Here is a 16,719-nt window from a genome sequence, read left to right as displayed (position 1 = left end):
TCATGTTTTTCAGTTAGTTAAATTGTTTTTGTAGGCTATGACTGAAACTATGAAACAATTTATTCCATGTTATTTAGTAATACATCGATTACTTTTTTTTTAATCAACTTTAAGCAACGTTATACGTTTTAGTGGCAATAGACTTCTCTTGAACGTCTTCTAGTATTTATTGCCAATGCTGGAATAATGTATTAGATACAAATAAAATGTAATTAAATGAGTACACGTTTACCAATATGATACGATTATAAATTAATACTTTTTTTTACATTCATAAAAATCCATGTTGATGTATTTTGCTGACCGTCGGCATGAGGTCGCTGTGCAGCAAATTAAATACGAGCAGCCGGAAGGTGGATGTTTTAAGTTTCCGGTTGTCGTGGACGGCGCGTCTTTCACAGTGGTAAATTTAATATCGTATTTAACTTGAGCGTTTAAAAATGACAAGCAATAGACACCATCATTTTCGCAGCTTTTTAACTGAACGCTTTACCTCGGTGGCGGTGGACGTGTTCAGAGAAGTTGAATCTCTTGTGGAGGCGTACTACGAGGAAAACACACGGCTGCGGAACATCCTGCACATGGTGGTCAGCCCCGAGATAAAGTTACCCAGGATAGGTGGGTCCCTTTGGTTCAAGCAACAATTATATGTATGCTGACGCCAGTCTCTACAATATTAAGCCTCACGGTTTAAATACAGACTTGAAAAAACGAGCTTATGACACCATTAAAACATACAAAGCTAAATTGGCTTTATGAACACATTGGTTTAATTCACCTACAGACTTCTGCCCATCTGTGCATACAGTATACACTATCATGAAGGGGAGCACGTGTAGCTCTAAATCTTCAGCATACTGTTGAGTTAATGATTTCAAACATGTAATGTAGTGTTTGCCATATATGGTCTCTAACTCTAGCTTAGAGAGCTTAAGTGTTACATTTGATAATTAAGTGATCATTTAAAGTACAGATGATTTTATTTTGCTTCAGTATTTCCGTAAAAGACGGTTTAGTTAAATATCTCCTCTACTTTCTACTTCAGCCTAGCTGAAGATGAAACGACAGTAGATAAACAAAAACACATAAACCTTTTAATGTCTGGACTGCACATGTTCATGAAAAAGCTTTTTATGCCCAAACTGAAGAGAGAATTGTCCAGTTTGTGAAATGTGTGTTTTCTTTCTTTCGTTTTTTTTTTTAAACCCTTACATAGATGATATTCAACACACTGGGATAACAGCAAGAGTCGGACATGGGCCCTCTGAGCAGACCAGGGGTGTGAGCGTGGCACTACCAACGCCATTGTCGATAAATCCTAAAGAAGAGCAAATAGAACATGACATATGTTGGGGATCAACCAAACAACAATTTGTGGAGGAAGCTGATAATCTTATTGTATCAGATTGGGTTAAAAATGACCCTGATGCAGAAGATGTCAATGTGCAGTCCACTGATTGGTATCCTGTTGAAGTTATGGAGGTTCACCAGGATTCTTCAGTCATTGCTGCAGCGAAGGACGGGAATAATGACGACGATCCCGTTTCCTCACAGGACTCCGATGTGCTCACAGATTACCAACAGCTATCCATGAGCGAGGAAAACTCCAGTGAAAGTGTGGAATTTCAAATACACAATAAAAAGAAAAGGAAAAAGGTAAGCATATTCAAAGGCAAGAGGGTTCTCGAATCAAAGCATTTAATAAGTCAGACTGATGTCGACTGGTCAGGTCTCTGTGATGCACTTTAAAGGGTTTTGTAAAGCAAAACTTCAAATTTATTTTCTGAAATAAAGGATGCACAGAGCCTTTATTCATCATACTATTCTGATTGATTTTCCTGCCCTGTAGGCAGTACACTACGTTTTGAGTAGCTAACCATCGTATACTTGATGATCTTTAAGTAGACAAAAAGGAAAATGATCCGTTTTAAAACTTATTGTTAATTTCTTTTAACAAGCAGAAACACTACATGTTTTACATGGTGTTTTGGATGAAATCATTCCCAGTTGACTGAACAAAAGTGTGATATACAGTTGCCAATAATAAAACAGTAAATATATGGAGTATTTTTCAGTAGATTGTAAGAGACTAACCACGTTAAAATGATCAAAAATAAACAATATTAAAAAGTAAAATCTAACATGAATTCAAATTCCTCATATTCGTAAAACTGATTCCGATTCGATCTGCAATAAGTTGATTGATGGAAAATAATCAATCAAGGTATTTTTGTATGCAAAAGTCCCAAAATGATGACAAGAAAATGTGAAATATTTCATGATGCAATATATTGTAAAATATTTCACTGATTTATATTGTTTTAAGCTGAATGTTATGGATTTTAGACGGAGAAAAAAAGCTATTTGAATTTTGAATTTGAGAAACTAGGATGAATTTTTTAAAATTCTTAGACCAAATGATTGATCCATAAATATTGATGTAAAAATAATTGTTAGTTGCGGCCTTTATTCCAAATCTAATCTGTCTGACATGGCCTTTAAAAAAGGCCTGTTTTTAAATTTGATCAGGAGACATGCCATGGCCCACAGCTAATTAAGCCCGAGTGTACTCTCTTGTGTTCCTTCACTGAACATATAAGGAACTCGAGAGGCACGCTGAGGTGGGTAATGGTTTGTGGGTGTCCATTATCTCAAGGGCTCACATCCGGGATCTGCCAGAGAGAAATGCCCCACGGGCAGGGCACAAAGGGCGCTTCAGTCGACCATGATGGCCTTCCCGGGTGTGAGAATGTTCAACTTTTGCTTGATCAGTTTTTCCCTGGTGTATCAGGTAAACAGTGGAGAAATGATCCTGAATTTGATGGTCTCTTATGTTGTGTTTTTCTTGGGTGGAAATCTTACTCCAAAATAGAAGAGGCGCTCCCTGCAGAAAACCGTGCTAGAAATGCCAAGGTAAGATTAATACGACTGTGTAACTACAGTGTTGCTGCATAGCTTCCTTCTTGCTTGTTTACTAAAAGTTCAAAAATTTCTTTATTTAGGATGATGCCCTACAAATCTGTTATCCCTACTCCACCTGACTGCCACATTCTTTTGGCAAGACTAACTGAAGCCTTCAAGGACTTCCCGAACGACAAAAAACCTCTGATAACAAAAATGGGCCTCACTGACAATATAGAATCTGTGGACTGTGCTTTTGGAAAAGTCCCAAAGGCTTCCCCGTTGTCATATCAGTTCCCTTTGCCATCAAGTAAGGATTATCAGATTCATGACAACGCTCCCCCTTGCCCAAAGCTTCCCTTATTATCTCACATGTTGGAACCAATGGCAGATGTTCCGACTCTCAGTGCAAAAGAACTGGAACATCTAAGGGTCATGCAGATCAACTGGGATACAGCACAAAGTCTGGAAAGTTCCACACGCCCTCCACATGGAGACAAAGGGTTAGCTGAGGAGCTGCAGAAGCTGCGTCTGACCAATCGGTTTTGGGAAATCTGCAAACTCAAAGCAGGACAGAGTAACGCAGAGCACCTGATATTCAAGATTCGGAGTGGAATCCGCCGGTGCAAGACAGCGCAGCTAGATGAGGGGATGAAGACTGAAGCACTACGGGAGTACTGTCGCAATGCGTGTGTCAACTGGTTCCCGTGCGGCCTGGTCATCCATCCGAATGCGCCGTGGCTGGGGTCGCAGCCTGATGGTTTGGTATATGACCCCAAGGAGAAACCCAAATTCGGGCTGGTGCATGTCAAATGCGTCCACTCCCGGAGCTTTATTGACAACAATTTCCTGAAATGCAACTATGGCGTCTTGCAGCTGAAGAAGACCCACTCTGTATATTGGCAGATCCAAGGAGAGATGATGCTGTCAGGCATGTCGTGGTGTGATCTGCTGGTGTTCTCCAATGAAGACATGCTGGTTCAGCGCATCTACAGAGACAAGGTCATCATTGACATCATGAAGAAGAAACTGAACAACTTCTTCTTCTACTACTACTTGCCAAGTCTGTTATAAGCTGACGCCACATTGCTGTCATTCTTAATGTAATGTTCCCCACAGAGTGATGGTTGGGAGTTTCTACAGATTGGACATGACTTGAATGAATGCCTTTTAAGAAAACTACTCACAGTACATCGTTACACTTTATTAAAAGGAAGTTTATCCTTTTGATCATCTTTACGTTTGAATTTAAAGTATTCTCATTGCAGCGTGAGAAGCGTGTTTGTTGAGTCTTATTTCCTCTAACCTGTAAATGAAAGATGAGTCATATTAAATGCATTTCAGAGTTGAACTGAATGTGCTATTGGCCATGTTTATCTATAATTCTGTACTCCTGTCCCCTGTTATATGGCTTCTAGTGACGTAAAGATCATTTCTATAATTGATTAATCTACTTGCACATATTCATTCATTTGATTAGTCATTTAATCTGTGTAAAGTCAGATATAAGTAAAACAAGTCTACCTCAATCTGAATCAATTCAAAGACCTTTTTGATTGATTGGATTTTTTAAATTATGCTTACAAGTCACGAGAAACAAATATCCTCATTTGATTGTGTTTTTATGGGGAATATTTGAATGTTCAAAATAAAACTTTTAAAAAACAAAATGATTCACTTACGTGATGGCTGCTTTCATCACCTCAGTTTTCCCGTGACTCTTTAAACTCCTCAGGTCTTCACCTTTGAACAGCAACAAAACACATGAGCGCTTACAAAACCAGCACCCTACACTTAATGCTGGATTGGCCTTCAAAGTTTTTATTGCCAACACTGCAGATTACAAACCCTGTGACATCATTTACTTGTTTGTAGTTTAGAGGGTTATTTATCAATGGATTGTTAGTCAGATGACAAGATCATTACATATGCAACATTTTAATTCACTGCCAACCCAGAGGAGATCTACCGTAAATTCCGTACTATTGAGCGCACCTGGATATAAGCCGCACCGGCTAAAAATAAGTAAATAAATGTATTTGTACATATATAAGCCGCACTTGATTATAAGCCGCAGGTGTCCACGCTATAACAAGAGCTATTTACACAGACGTAGGCTACCGGTAACATCCGCAAATACTGTAGCGTCTGTACGGACGTTAAAGGACGACGAGAGCGTTCAAATAATAACTTAATAACCCGATCACTGTCGGCCGTGACCACGCCGTTTACAGCAGAGAGCAACACATAACTTGCCGTAACAATCCAACTCTCTCCCCCAGCGTTCTCTCATACAGCCACTCAACACTCAACACGTTCTCGCTGGTGCATTCACTGACTCTCCACATAATCGGAATTATGAACACATTATCAACTACTGACTTTACAACATGAACCGTTACAATACGAAGCCTAGCCGACGGTGTCTGTAACACGGCTGATGAAAAAGATGACCGTAATATATTTCACAAGAAAAAGTCCATCCATTCACTGCCTCAGAATGACTTCATTACTCACTTCCTCAGTCTCTGTTGTCGCTGTCAGTGTCATCTTAACGTGCAGCAGCTCTGTTAGCTTCTTTGACAGCCAGGTCGATCGCCTTTAACTTGAAAGCTACATCATATGTATTTCTCCGTGTGTTTTCCATGATGAGGGTGCGTGCATGAAGCGCAAAATGACTGATATTAAGATCCGACGTGACGAAGTCAAATGTTTTTGCGGCAGAAGCTCATTGTCCCCCAAGAAAAATCCATGCATTAGCCGCACCGGAGTAGAAGCCGCAGTGCTCGAAGTGTGAGAAAAAAGTAGCGGCTTATAGTCCGGAATTTACGGTAGTTTAATGGTCATAAAACCAAGTATGATTTGAAGGAGGTTTTAATTCAGTTATACAAACAATATCTAACCCTTCGGGTAATTAGCACTAGACTTAACTAAGTTAACTGCAATCTTCCCCTTTGAGAAGTTTGATTTACTTCATACCAAAAACCCTCCTATAAAACAAACTCATTAACAGTATCAGACACAATGGTTTAGGACTTTAATGCATTTTGTAATCTATACAAATGACCTGCAGGGGATTTAAATAGTTTTAAAATTAGAGATTGGAGTTTGAGATGCTTTCTATGCAGCACCTTACTTGTTTGATTAAACCAAATAAGTATTCATTCAATTATCAGCAGCAAACAATGTTGGCACTGAGGCTACTCAAGTGTGGGTTTATTCAATCAACAGTCATACATTTATCATATTCCCAAAAAAAGTATTGAATTGGGAATTGACACTGAACAGAGCATTGTTGCTCTATAAATCATCCTCTTTCATTAAAAAAAAACAATCCTGTCTATCTCAATTTGGTATGTGATTCTCCTAATGGTGATTAACTTAATTCTCAAAGTTTTATGTAAAAAGATATTTGTGGAAAGAACTGTTATCCAGCTAGTCTGTGGTGGATTCTCTATGAGCAGAAACCAGTGAGGAGGGCACTAGTGGTTATTTCACTGAGTCCTTGCAGAGGGCGCTGTATGATCAAGCGTGCAGGATTTAACGTAATCTCTTTGGTTAACATCAGATGACGTTGAATGAGGCGATGTGTTTTTCTGCTGCTGCAAAAAAATTGAACACACTAAGAAGCGCTTTGTCATGTCACACTTACACCGTTTCCGTGGGGAAACAATTATTAGTCGGTTGTTGACCTGCCGCGTCTGTTCGTGAAACAACCGGATGCTGTTGTTTTAAAGTCACTAGATCGCTGCTCTCGCGCACACGAAAACAAGCTCGCGATTGCTGTGTTGTCGCGCTCGTGTCCCGGCTTCCCTTTGATATTTGTTTTATTTTGTTGTGTGTAATAATGGCCATTAATAAAACTTACATTAGTATCGGCTATGCCTCGTTTGGAATGCTCATGGGGTTTTCTGCCTTTCTGGTGTGGAACATCGTGTTCAAGCAGCCGTGGACTGCAGCCATGGGAGGACTGTCTGGTAATGTAAACATGGTGTTATCTATACTAACAGTCTGTCCTCTGTAAGCTGCTGTTATTCAAACTGAAGTGCAGTGACCCTCTCCTCGGACTGAAGGTGGCCAGAGATGACTTTCACTTGTTTGTGAAGGGCAGACATATCAGCTGTTCTGGTGTGTCAGTCAATCTAGTGAAACGATAATGTTTGTGATGTCAGGTCAACATGTTTTGCTGCAGATGTGTTTATTTCAAACTAACATTGTTCAGCTTTCGCACAAGAGTTCTTCTTTGTCACCAAGAGGACTAGTTGTAGAGCTGACTAACATTGGAGTTAAACACACGTTTTTTAAATGGCAAAACCGTCTAAATATAAATTAAATAGATAAAGTGGCATATATTATGAAAGGTCTGAATGCTAAATAATGACCATTTAAAGATAAAAGATGGTGTAAATGACCAACAGTTGTCTTCAATGTTTTAATTATAAAGTTGACCCATGTGTCAGTCAGCTTTGGTTTATAATTTCATGTCTATTTTCTTTTCTAAAATGGTTTATTCAATACACAAAAAAATATATCAAACTGTGTGCTGTTAGTTGATCTAATGTAAAGCAAATTAAACTGTTCAAAAAAGAAATAGCCTTCACACCTCACACTTTTTATTTTTATTTATTTATCAGATTTACGTTATTTGTTGTTATATATATATATACACTTTACATTTATGTAATGAGCATGCTCAGTTTTGTTGCTATGGAGCTGACCTTTGAACCGTGGTTGAGGGTTGCTGGTTCATATCTTTAACCTCTGTTCTTAAATGTACTTACAATGTACTGTGATCCATTTTATTTGTTGTTTCAACCTGTATGTTAAACCGACCTGATGGGAGGGGGGTGGGGGTTAAAATAGGTCATAAATGCAGTTATCATTCTTTTTCACAATAAAGATAAGACACCTGCCTGTATGAATTTTACCCCATTCCCTGAAACATTGGCACCTTTTGAAAATATAGATGTTATTGAAGACGTCGCTATGGACTGTTTCATTTTACAGAAGGTAATACGTTTTCCTAATGCTCAAATAAATAATAAAGAAAAGCTGATGTTTTTCCTAAACAACACTGGCAGTTGAAGCTGTACTAACTGGTCCATCATTCTCTGTCCCCACCCTGCACTGGATCAACTGAAGTGTTGATCCAGTACAGTTCTCTGTCCGAGGTTTTTTGCTGAGGGGTTAAGTTCATGTTGAAGACATTTATAACACAGAAGCTAAAAAACAAGAGGGAACATGGAAAAAAAAAAGAAAGAAGTGATTCACTGACTCAGCAATTAACAACACGCTGTGTCATGATGTGTGAGCCATTTAAGTGCAAACTCAACCCATATTCCAACTCTAAGATCATGTACACTTAACCTGACAGTTGGTTTTTAACAAAGCAAATCATTAGACTTTAAACTGCTACTGGCTTCTTTTAATAAATAACATCGCTTTATAAGAGAGATTTCAAACTTTGTCATTATTCTTCAGTAGAGAGCAGGTTGAAAAAAAGTGTTAGTGCGTTCACACATGAAGCTGTCCAAGACTCTCCGTTGTGTTGTGCGAGTGAGAAAACAAACATTCAGGGAAACTAAATCGTCCCTGCTTATGAGCGCTGTATTTATTTATTTATTTGTCTTGTTTTGAAAGGTTTCGTGTTAGTCTTTCTGTGTTACAGTTACACATTGAACTGAAGAAATCCAACAGCTTGACAGAAATACACTCAACACACTACCAAATAGAGAAAGCAGATAGGTAAAGATTGTTTTGAAACATCTCGTAAAGGACCAGTGAGTCAAAGAGGTGAATGATATTAGACATATCTACTATTTTAATGTTGTACTTGATGAAATCCGCAGAATATCACCTCAGATCAAATCCGATCTATAACATTTCATATCTAAAAACTAACTTTCTGTTTGTTTGTACCTTAGGTGTGCTGGCTCTTTGGACTCTGATCACCCACATTATGTACCTGCAAGACCACTGGAGGACCTGGCTGAAGGGCCTCAAGTTCTTCCTCTTCATAGGGGTTTTCTTCTCTGTCCTGGCAGTCGTAGCATTCATCACGTTCCTGTCTATTGCTATTCATCATAAGGAGTGTAAGTTCTTCTACAACTTGGTGTGCAGCCTGTTTTTCCTCAAAAAATGTTCATGCACCCGGGTTCACTCACTAAAGTTGTTGTTTCTCATCACACAAAGCACACATAAATACAAAGATAAAGGTCAACAGCTTGACTTTTTTTTTTGGAGACTCACTGTGGCATTCTCTTCGTTTAAAACTGAGGGTTACATTTCAGCCATTGTTAAAAATGATGTCAGAACGAAATAACAAGTTTGGGACAAGTCAGGGTAAAATAAATTAAAATAAGGTTATTTGAAATGACCTAATTGGAGAACACAACTGGAGTTTGCTGTCCCCATTGCATCTCAACTTGTGTACAGTATGCGTTTACCTAATGCAAATTACCTACATTTCCCAGAATGCCTTTTGAAGACCTTGAAGAAATAGGTTGAGCAAATATCTAGATTTTAGCTGAGTGTCTTATGTTTTCTCTTTTTGTCATTTCTACTTTTTTTTTTTTTTTTTTTTTTTTTTAACCGGCAAAAATTTACATTTTGACATAAACTAAAATTTGTTTATAAAAAGTTTAATAGATTTAAAATGCCTTTTTTTATTATTATTATTATTTTTTTTTTTTTACAAAAACCCAAATAAATGCATAGGAAACATGAAGTACATTTTTAATACGTTAGTCTGTCTCTATGACACATTGGGTAAATCATTAGACTTTCTCAGGGCATTCATGTGACCACTCACAGCTGCTCTGAACTCATAATCTGGGACACTCTTCACTTTTAGCAAACTTTATTCAGTTGTCAGTTTTTTATTCCTAAAATCTATATTAAAGAAGGGTCCTGGCTTTTTCACACAACAGTGTGATCTAGTGTGTGAAACAGTCTTATGAACTTAAATCCTTCAGCCAGGTCCCAACATCTTGAGGAAAGTCTTTGCAGTTTTGTACTCCAGCAATTCTGTCGGGACCTTATTACAGAATATATTTTACGTTTGGACAGGTACTGTATGTAAATGCTGCATATACTGAATGATACACTGTGTTTTTCCCCCACAGCCCTGACTGACCCCAGAAGCCTGTACCTGTCGTGTGTGTGGAGCTTCATGACCTTGAAGTGGTCGTTCCTGCTCGCCCTGAGCGCTCACCGCTACCGCAAAGAGTTTGCAGATATCAGCATCCTGAGTGACTTTTAAGAACACTTACAGAACACATACACCCTGCATCATAGTACACAGAATTTGGAGCAGTGGTTATGGACTTTTTAAGAGAAATCAGACGAGGTGATGACATATTTACAGTGTGGATAAGCACCTTGATCTCCGGCAAGCGTCTCCTTCTCCAAAACCTTCTCCTCATAATGTGTGTAGGGTTTGTTGTTGGCTGAGCCACATGAAAGACAGTCTAGTTTTAAATGACTTACGATGGCGTTTTCTTTTTTATTACCATAGTTGCCGGCTTTGTCATGCCTCTGCATCACTTTCTCTCAGCAAACTAAAATATTTTTAACCATGACTGAGTGAAGGGAACTCTTCAGTTTTAATGATAAGCTGCAGTTTCATGTTGTAGCCACTAGAGGGAGTCATGGTTCCAACAGTAAAACACCTAAAACCAAACATTGTATCAACATATAGCATTTACATTTACAGATTTTAGTTTTTTCCCCCACAAGTTACACGTGTGTGATGAAATCTGCGTGTCACACAGCATCGATCGTACGGCGAACAAAGCATTTCATGGTTGATGGAACGTGTCAGGGTCTTGCAGAGAAGCAGGTCGAACTTAAATCCTGCTGCATTGACGTGAATGCTTTCATGCGCAAGTCCAAATCAAACCACATGTTCTAGTTGAATGCATCACAGAACTATTAACGGACATTTGTAATATATTGATCGACTTTTATATTGTTTTTATCTGTGTGACATACAGACAGATGTGCAAGTATAGAATTAAGTTTCATTTATGGCTTTAATTCACAACGTTAGTGATGCCACTTCATGTGCATTAATGTTGCTGAATGTTTTATTGTCCTTGTATGAACTATGTATGACACTTATGTTGTTGCTTAATGAGATTACTTTGCCATGTTTTCTTTAAATGTACATCACTATTTTCAACATGAAGTGTTGTGTATCCTCATGTATCGCCTGACTGATTGTAGGTGCGTGTGTTTGTATATGAGTGTGTCTGAGTATCACATCAATAAATATGTTTTTTGATTTCAAATTCTGCTGTGTAACGTTACGTTTTTTTGTAACAGAGAGATCGGGAAAAAAGAGATGTCAGCGGGTATTAGTTGTTCCGCTTTTTCTAATAGGAAGCAGTTTTCCTTTCTACTGTTTCTGTTCCTCTAAATCGTTAGATTTCTCTGTACTTTGAAAGGAATGATGCCAGCGAAAATAGAAACCGTTCATCATGTTTTTCATAAAAGTGCTGGGACTCTCTTAAAAGAAAAAGTGTCACGCAGGCAGATTAAGGTGCGACATGTGATTCTTTATGCTAAGCCCATGTGAGGACAGTCAGTCTTGGTCATTAAAGGGAAGTTTTATCCATAAGAAAAAAAAAAAAAAAAACAATTTCCCACCAACCATGAGCCACATACTGTATGTAGAAAAAAGATCCCCCTTGGCAATGCAATCGCAACAGTTTATGCAAGTCAATAACCTGCACTTTGAAGTCAGGCAATTATTCCATCTGTCCACTTTTTTGATTTTTGTCCCTCAGAGGAGATTTTGGGGGGGCTGGGTGCAGAGGATTTTTTTTTTTTTTTTTTTTGGTGCATAATTTTGTTAAAGCAGCGTCCAGATAGAAAGACTTTGAAGTTGATGTGAAAAATATGTGGCTGAATTATAACCGCACAATCAGTGTTTGGTGCATTAAAAAGTCATGTAGTTATTCATTTACGGAACAATATCTTGTTGAGTCCAATCTGCAACTGTTGGGAAAATCTCCTCTTATTAAAAGTCTTTATGAAAGTGAATCTGGCCCAAAGAGTTTATTAATTATCAAGAGCTTTCATCTTAAAAAAAAGACCCTATCACTATTTCACTTATTCAAGGCCTTCCAGCATCCGTCCTCTGTGTTTAAAGGACATTTTTGGTGGTACTTATATCTTAATTGCATTACACTGGTTTGTTTGTAAGCCTCCAGAGTCTCATTGCATCAAGGTAATTGCGATGTTGTGGTTAAATCCCCATGGCAACATTTTTTATCTGGCTGTCATAAACTTCGACATTAAGAAACTGAAAAACAATCCGGCTCACTTTCCACTGAGCAAGCTGGGGGCTTTGGAACCAAATGCGTCCTATTAAGTTTATACACCAGCCTGTAAAACGTGTGTGTGTGTGTGTGTGTGTGTGTGTGTGTGTGTGTGTGTGTGTGTGGTATGTAAAGAGACGGAGGGAGGGGTCTGGTTTTATTCAATTATGGGACTCCTTTCTACCCAAATCAAGGAAGGAAGTTGTCTCAAGTGTTGACTGGCAGTCTGGCACAGTGTGGTGAGAGTGGAAACAATAGTTTATGCATTGAAATAACAAAAGTATCCTAAACATCCTGTACAGTAAGAATGTAAAGAGCAGCTGCAGCTGAACCAAACCTGTAACAAACAACTGAGAGCGGATATTATTCCTTAGCTTTCATTGTGCACACCTTTCATGCAGATGATGTCAGAATCAAAGTATCTAAAGAGACACAAAACACACATCTTCTTCATGTACATCAGCCAGGCCATTTTAAAATAAGCAGTCGTAGTTTCTTCCTTATAGAATCTACTCACATCTATCCGTGAGAGGTTGAAAGTAACGGTGCGTTTACTGTTTACTTGTTATTGCACTCATGTACTGTGCTTTACTTGGATATTCTTTTCAATAAAAGAAGCAGAATTTTCAGCTTCCCTTGCACAACGTCACAAACTACCAAGGTGCACGAGGAGAGAAGTGACCCTGATGAAGGCCACACGTCGACACACATCTGTCTCAAAAACTAGATCAAGTTGATATCCATAGCTGTATGGAAGTGTTGCTGGAGCTTTTTTGACCTCCTTATATTTATTTGATATGCAGGTTAAACCTTCCATTCATGTACCTCACAACAGCTCAAAGACAAATGTTCTCCTTTGTCCCTCTATTTGAAAGTTTAGTAACGTTTGAGATTCATATTTTACTCCAAATATGATGTGTGTTTGAGATATGATGCATTGTAAAAGATCAGCAGCACAGTAGAACAAGTATTTAATATGTGTCTTGTTAGCAGTGGGATACTACTCATGAATGTGTCTATGTTCATGGTCCAATAATGTGAACGTGTAACAATATGGGCTCGTTTTGAGTAGTGAGTGCTTTTACCTTACTGTCACATGCTGTTGAATACTGTTTTTTTTTAAACTCTTTTTTGGAGCTTATAATGTAGCATATAAAGTAAAATAAATGTTGAATGCATCTTTCACTTGTAATAGAGTTGTTGTATTTTACTGAGACTGTAAAAGCAATGCTACCTCACGTTAATTCCTAATAATATACTCGACTACAGCTGTCAACGTCCTGTTTATTCCATACTTTCATTTTTTTCCATCTTTTTATTTTAGGCAGTGGTGGAAGACATTTTCGAGATCTTTCCTAGATTGATGCGTTCCAGTTCTCATTTAGTTTCAGTGAATAAAGCAAGTGTTCTAACAACATAATAAGAAACATATCCAGAGGGACAGCAGTAGTGAGGCTGCCATGTGGCTCATTCATATAGTTCAGAATTATGACCATTGATATGATAGCAGCCAAATATTTGTTGAGTCGAGGCTAACGTAACGATGTGATTTCTTTCTTATGAATCAATAAGCTTATTTATCAGATTCTAACACTTGGTCATGCGCAGGGTGGATAACATTTTAAGCCTTAGAGTAAAACAGTAATTGGTATTTATGAAAAAGATTGATAAAGAAAATGACGATTCAAGCTGTAGACAGCATAAAGATACCACCAACGGAAACATTAAAGGGGAGTACACATTTGTCAGTACTTGAGTAAAAGTACAGAGTTACTTTCCACCAGTTAGAGGGGGACGGGGATTCACAGCTTGGACTTGGGTCTGTGCGTGCTCACTAACAGATCCATTGTGAAATATGAACAATGGTAACAATAAGGCAAAAAAGTGCAGCATTTGATCTAAAAAAAGAAGCATCAGGAGGGAAGAAAAAAGCTAAATGAAAAGCAAACATCTTGAATTGGTCGAGAACCAGATGGCCTCTTTGACATTAAGAAGCCGCTTTGGCATTTTAAGAAGGCCGTCCCAGAATGATTTCCGAAGAACTTCCGCAAAGCATGGTACAAAGCCCACAGATATTTAAGCAATATCCATAGCAATTTACTGTTTTATTTACAAACTGAAACATATGTTTGCAGCCCCCCTCCCCCTCCCATCTCTTCTTATTACCACACTGATTTACTGCTGCAGGATTTCTCCCACACTGTCTGCTTTTTCCTTTCCTTTCTTCTCCCCTATTTCCTTGAATTTATCAATCTTTATCATCTTCTCCCATCATGCAACAGTCAGCCACCCTCTCCCTGAAGCTCTACCTTTACACTCAGCTATTGTTTTTTTTTTTTTTATCCTCCTCTGTCTCTTGCGTTTCTGTGTGCGATGCTGTCTGTGCCTTTGGGACCACTGTGAACTCGCATCTGAAACATTTTAGAGAGACACATATTTACTGTTTTAGAGCACAAAGGGATATGCCATGGCAGAGCCCGTTTGAAGTGGCTTCACAGGGGGAACCAGAACCAGAGCAAGGGATTTGTGGAACCATAAAGAAATGTTAGCGCAATGTAACTTTTGCTAAATTCATCTACTCTAATGGAAGTAGGGATTGATTCAATGTGAAGGCGTGCCCCTTTGAAGCTGGCTCTGTTGATGTTTCTAATGCAATAGCTCTGTTGGAGGAGCGCAGCATTCCTCTCTACCTTGCAGACAGAGTTTCACTACAACTTTGACAGGAGAGGATGCGTGATATGGCCCAATCCTGAAGATCCCAGTTTGACACCACTTCAAGTAAGCAGTGTTTGATTTGTGAATCTGGACACAGCAAAGTCTGGGTTACTGATAGGCGCCAGATATGAGGATATTATGATCAAATTGATTTGTGGTGTAGGGTGTTTGGCAGAGTCTAAAAGGTGTTTCCTTGCCCTTACATTATCAAAATAGTCAAATATAAATCAGGTACATATTTATTCAATAGTGCCTATAAATCCTTATTGCTTTAGTTTGAATATTCAGATCTTGTGTTATTATAAAGAATCCCCATCTTCTTTATCCAGCCGTTTTTAGATTTGATAAACTCATCTTCAAATGTCAAGCTGAAACAAGGTTTTCCAACCAATGTGTCTACACAGTCAGCTCTGATCTGCTGACTTGCTCACAGTCTTATTAGTGTTGACGAAGTAAGTAAACCTTACACATTGAGGAGCTGACTCAGCAGTAAAGAGGACTTTCATGGGATGATTTGTTATATACTCGATCACGTCAGCGTCTAACTGGCTGTCTGATTAGAATCAGCAGGATTATAAAATGAAATGTGCTGACTTTTCTGTTTGGTTAAAATGCAAAGACCTAAAATATATGACACGGTGATCATATGACCTGCTACTTGCCCATATGGACATGACGTGATGCAACGTTCAAGCAATCACACTCACTCACACGTGACTCAAAGCACTGCTCTACTTTTTGATAAAACATAATGGATGTACAAGTTGTAACATGGCTTGAATGACTCACTGATGCCTTTAAGAACCATGTCAAGACATTGATAATAATATACACTTTTGTGATTGATTAGCCACTTTTCTCATCCCTAGATTATGGTGGTTGTGTTTGACAATTATGAAGCTTCCACAATTGAAAAAAAGAGAGATTTTGTTTTATTGATGGAGGTTTGCTAGTAACCATCAAGCTTTGTTTCTCGACACCCCAGAATACAATACTGTCTTCTAACCTGCTGCTCAGCATACTCAAGCTCAGCAGGCCGTATCCCCAGCTCAGCTGTGAGCTCCACTGGGACTGTTTGTAATGTGCCATGGACCGACCCCAGAACTTAAAGTCTGTAATCAGAGCCAGAGCAGGATATTGGCTAAATTACACATGAAAGCAGGAACATTTGAAGGAAGCTTGAGCACTAAATATTATGATAAATGACGCTCTAATACGAGAAGATAAGTCATGGCTAAAGAAGAATAATAGAGGCTCACACGCAGCGGGGGAGGGAGGGTTTGGATTCAGCACTGCACTTTTATATTTGAAAAACATGTACATTAAATGTTTCTTTAAACACATTAAAACACATATACTGCCTCAAGTTCATTCTGATGTCTTTGGGCTTTAAATAAGAAAACATATCCAAAAATATCCAATTATCTTTTTTTTTCATCTTGAGCAATCAGCCCTGGGTTTCAATTCAAAGTAAAGTAACTATACATATATGTGAGAGAATCTGATCACAGCCAATGTAACTTACCACAAAGATGATCATCTTTTTACTTTAAAGTTGAACACAGATCTTATTTCTTCGTAGATCTTCTTACAGGAGTTTTCAGTGTGGTTTGTTAAGATTTGATTGACAGTGATACAAAGAACCCCACAACTGTCACATATGAATATTATATGAATAAAGTCTTTTGTTTTGTTGAAGTTTTACCTTCTTGCATATGCTTAATAAAAAAAACTACAGGTGATAAATGTGGACCACTTTATAACTTGAAACAGCCTCTAA

General features: G+C 38.3%; 2 protein-coding genes across 2 annotated transcripts; both read left to right on the top strand.

Annotated features, from left to right (window-relative positions):
• The first annotated feature begins 326 nt into the window (after positions 1-326).
• LOC306822347 (uncharacterized protein) lies at positions 327-4,571 on the top strand. Its single transcript, XM_079341311.1, has 4 exons — positions 327-618; positions 1,217-1,656; positions 2,873-2,913; positions 3,003-4,571. Exons 1-4 carry the CDS (start codon positions 441-443, stop codon positions 3,973-3,975), a joined length of 1,632 nt encoding a protein of 543 aa, XP_079197437.1. The 5' UTR covers positions 327-440; the 3' UTR covers positions 3,976-4,571.
• A 1,848-nt stretch (positions 4,572-6,419) lies between these two features.
• Positions 6,420-11,192, top strand: LOC306822356 (heme transporter hrg1-A-like). Its single transcript, XM_079341326.1, has 3 exons — positions 6,420-6,878; positions 8,826-8,993; positions 10,026-11,192. Exons 1-3 carry the CDS (start codon positions 6,749-6,751, stop codon positions 10,160-10,162), a joined length of 435 nt encoding a protein of 144 aa, XP_079197452.1. The 5' UTR covers positions 6,420-6,748; the 3' UTR covers positions 10,163-11,192.
• Positions 11,193-16,719: the final 5,527 nt, after the last annotated feature.

Source organism: Symphodus melops, assembly GCF_947650265.1.
Source record: "Symphodus melops genome assembly, chromosome: 4".
NCBI lineage: Eukaryota > Metazoa > Chordata > Actinopteri > Labriformes > Labridae > Symphodus > Symphodus melops.
This window is presented reverse-complemented; position numbering and strand designations above follow the sequence as displayed.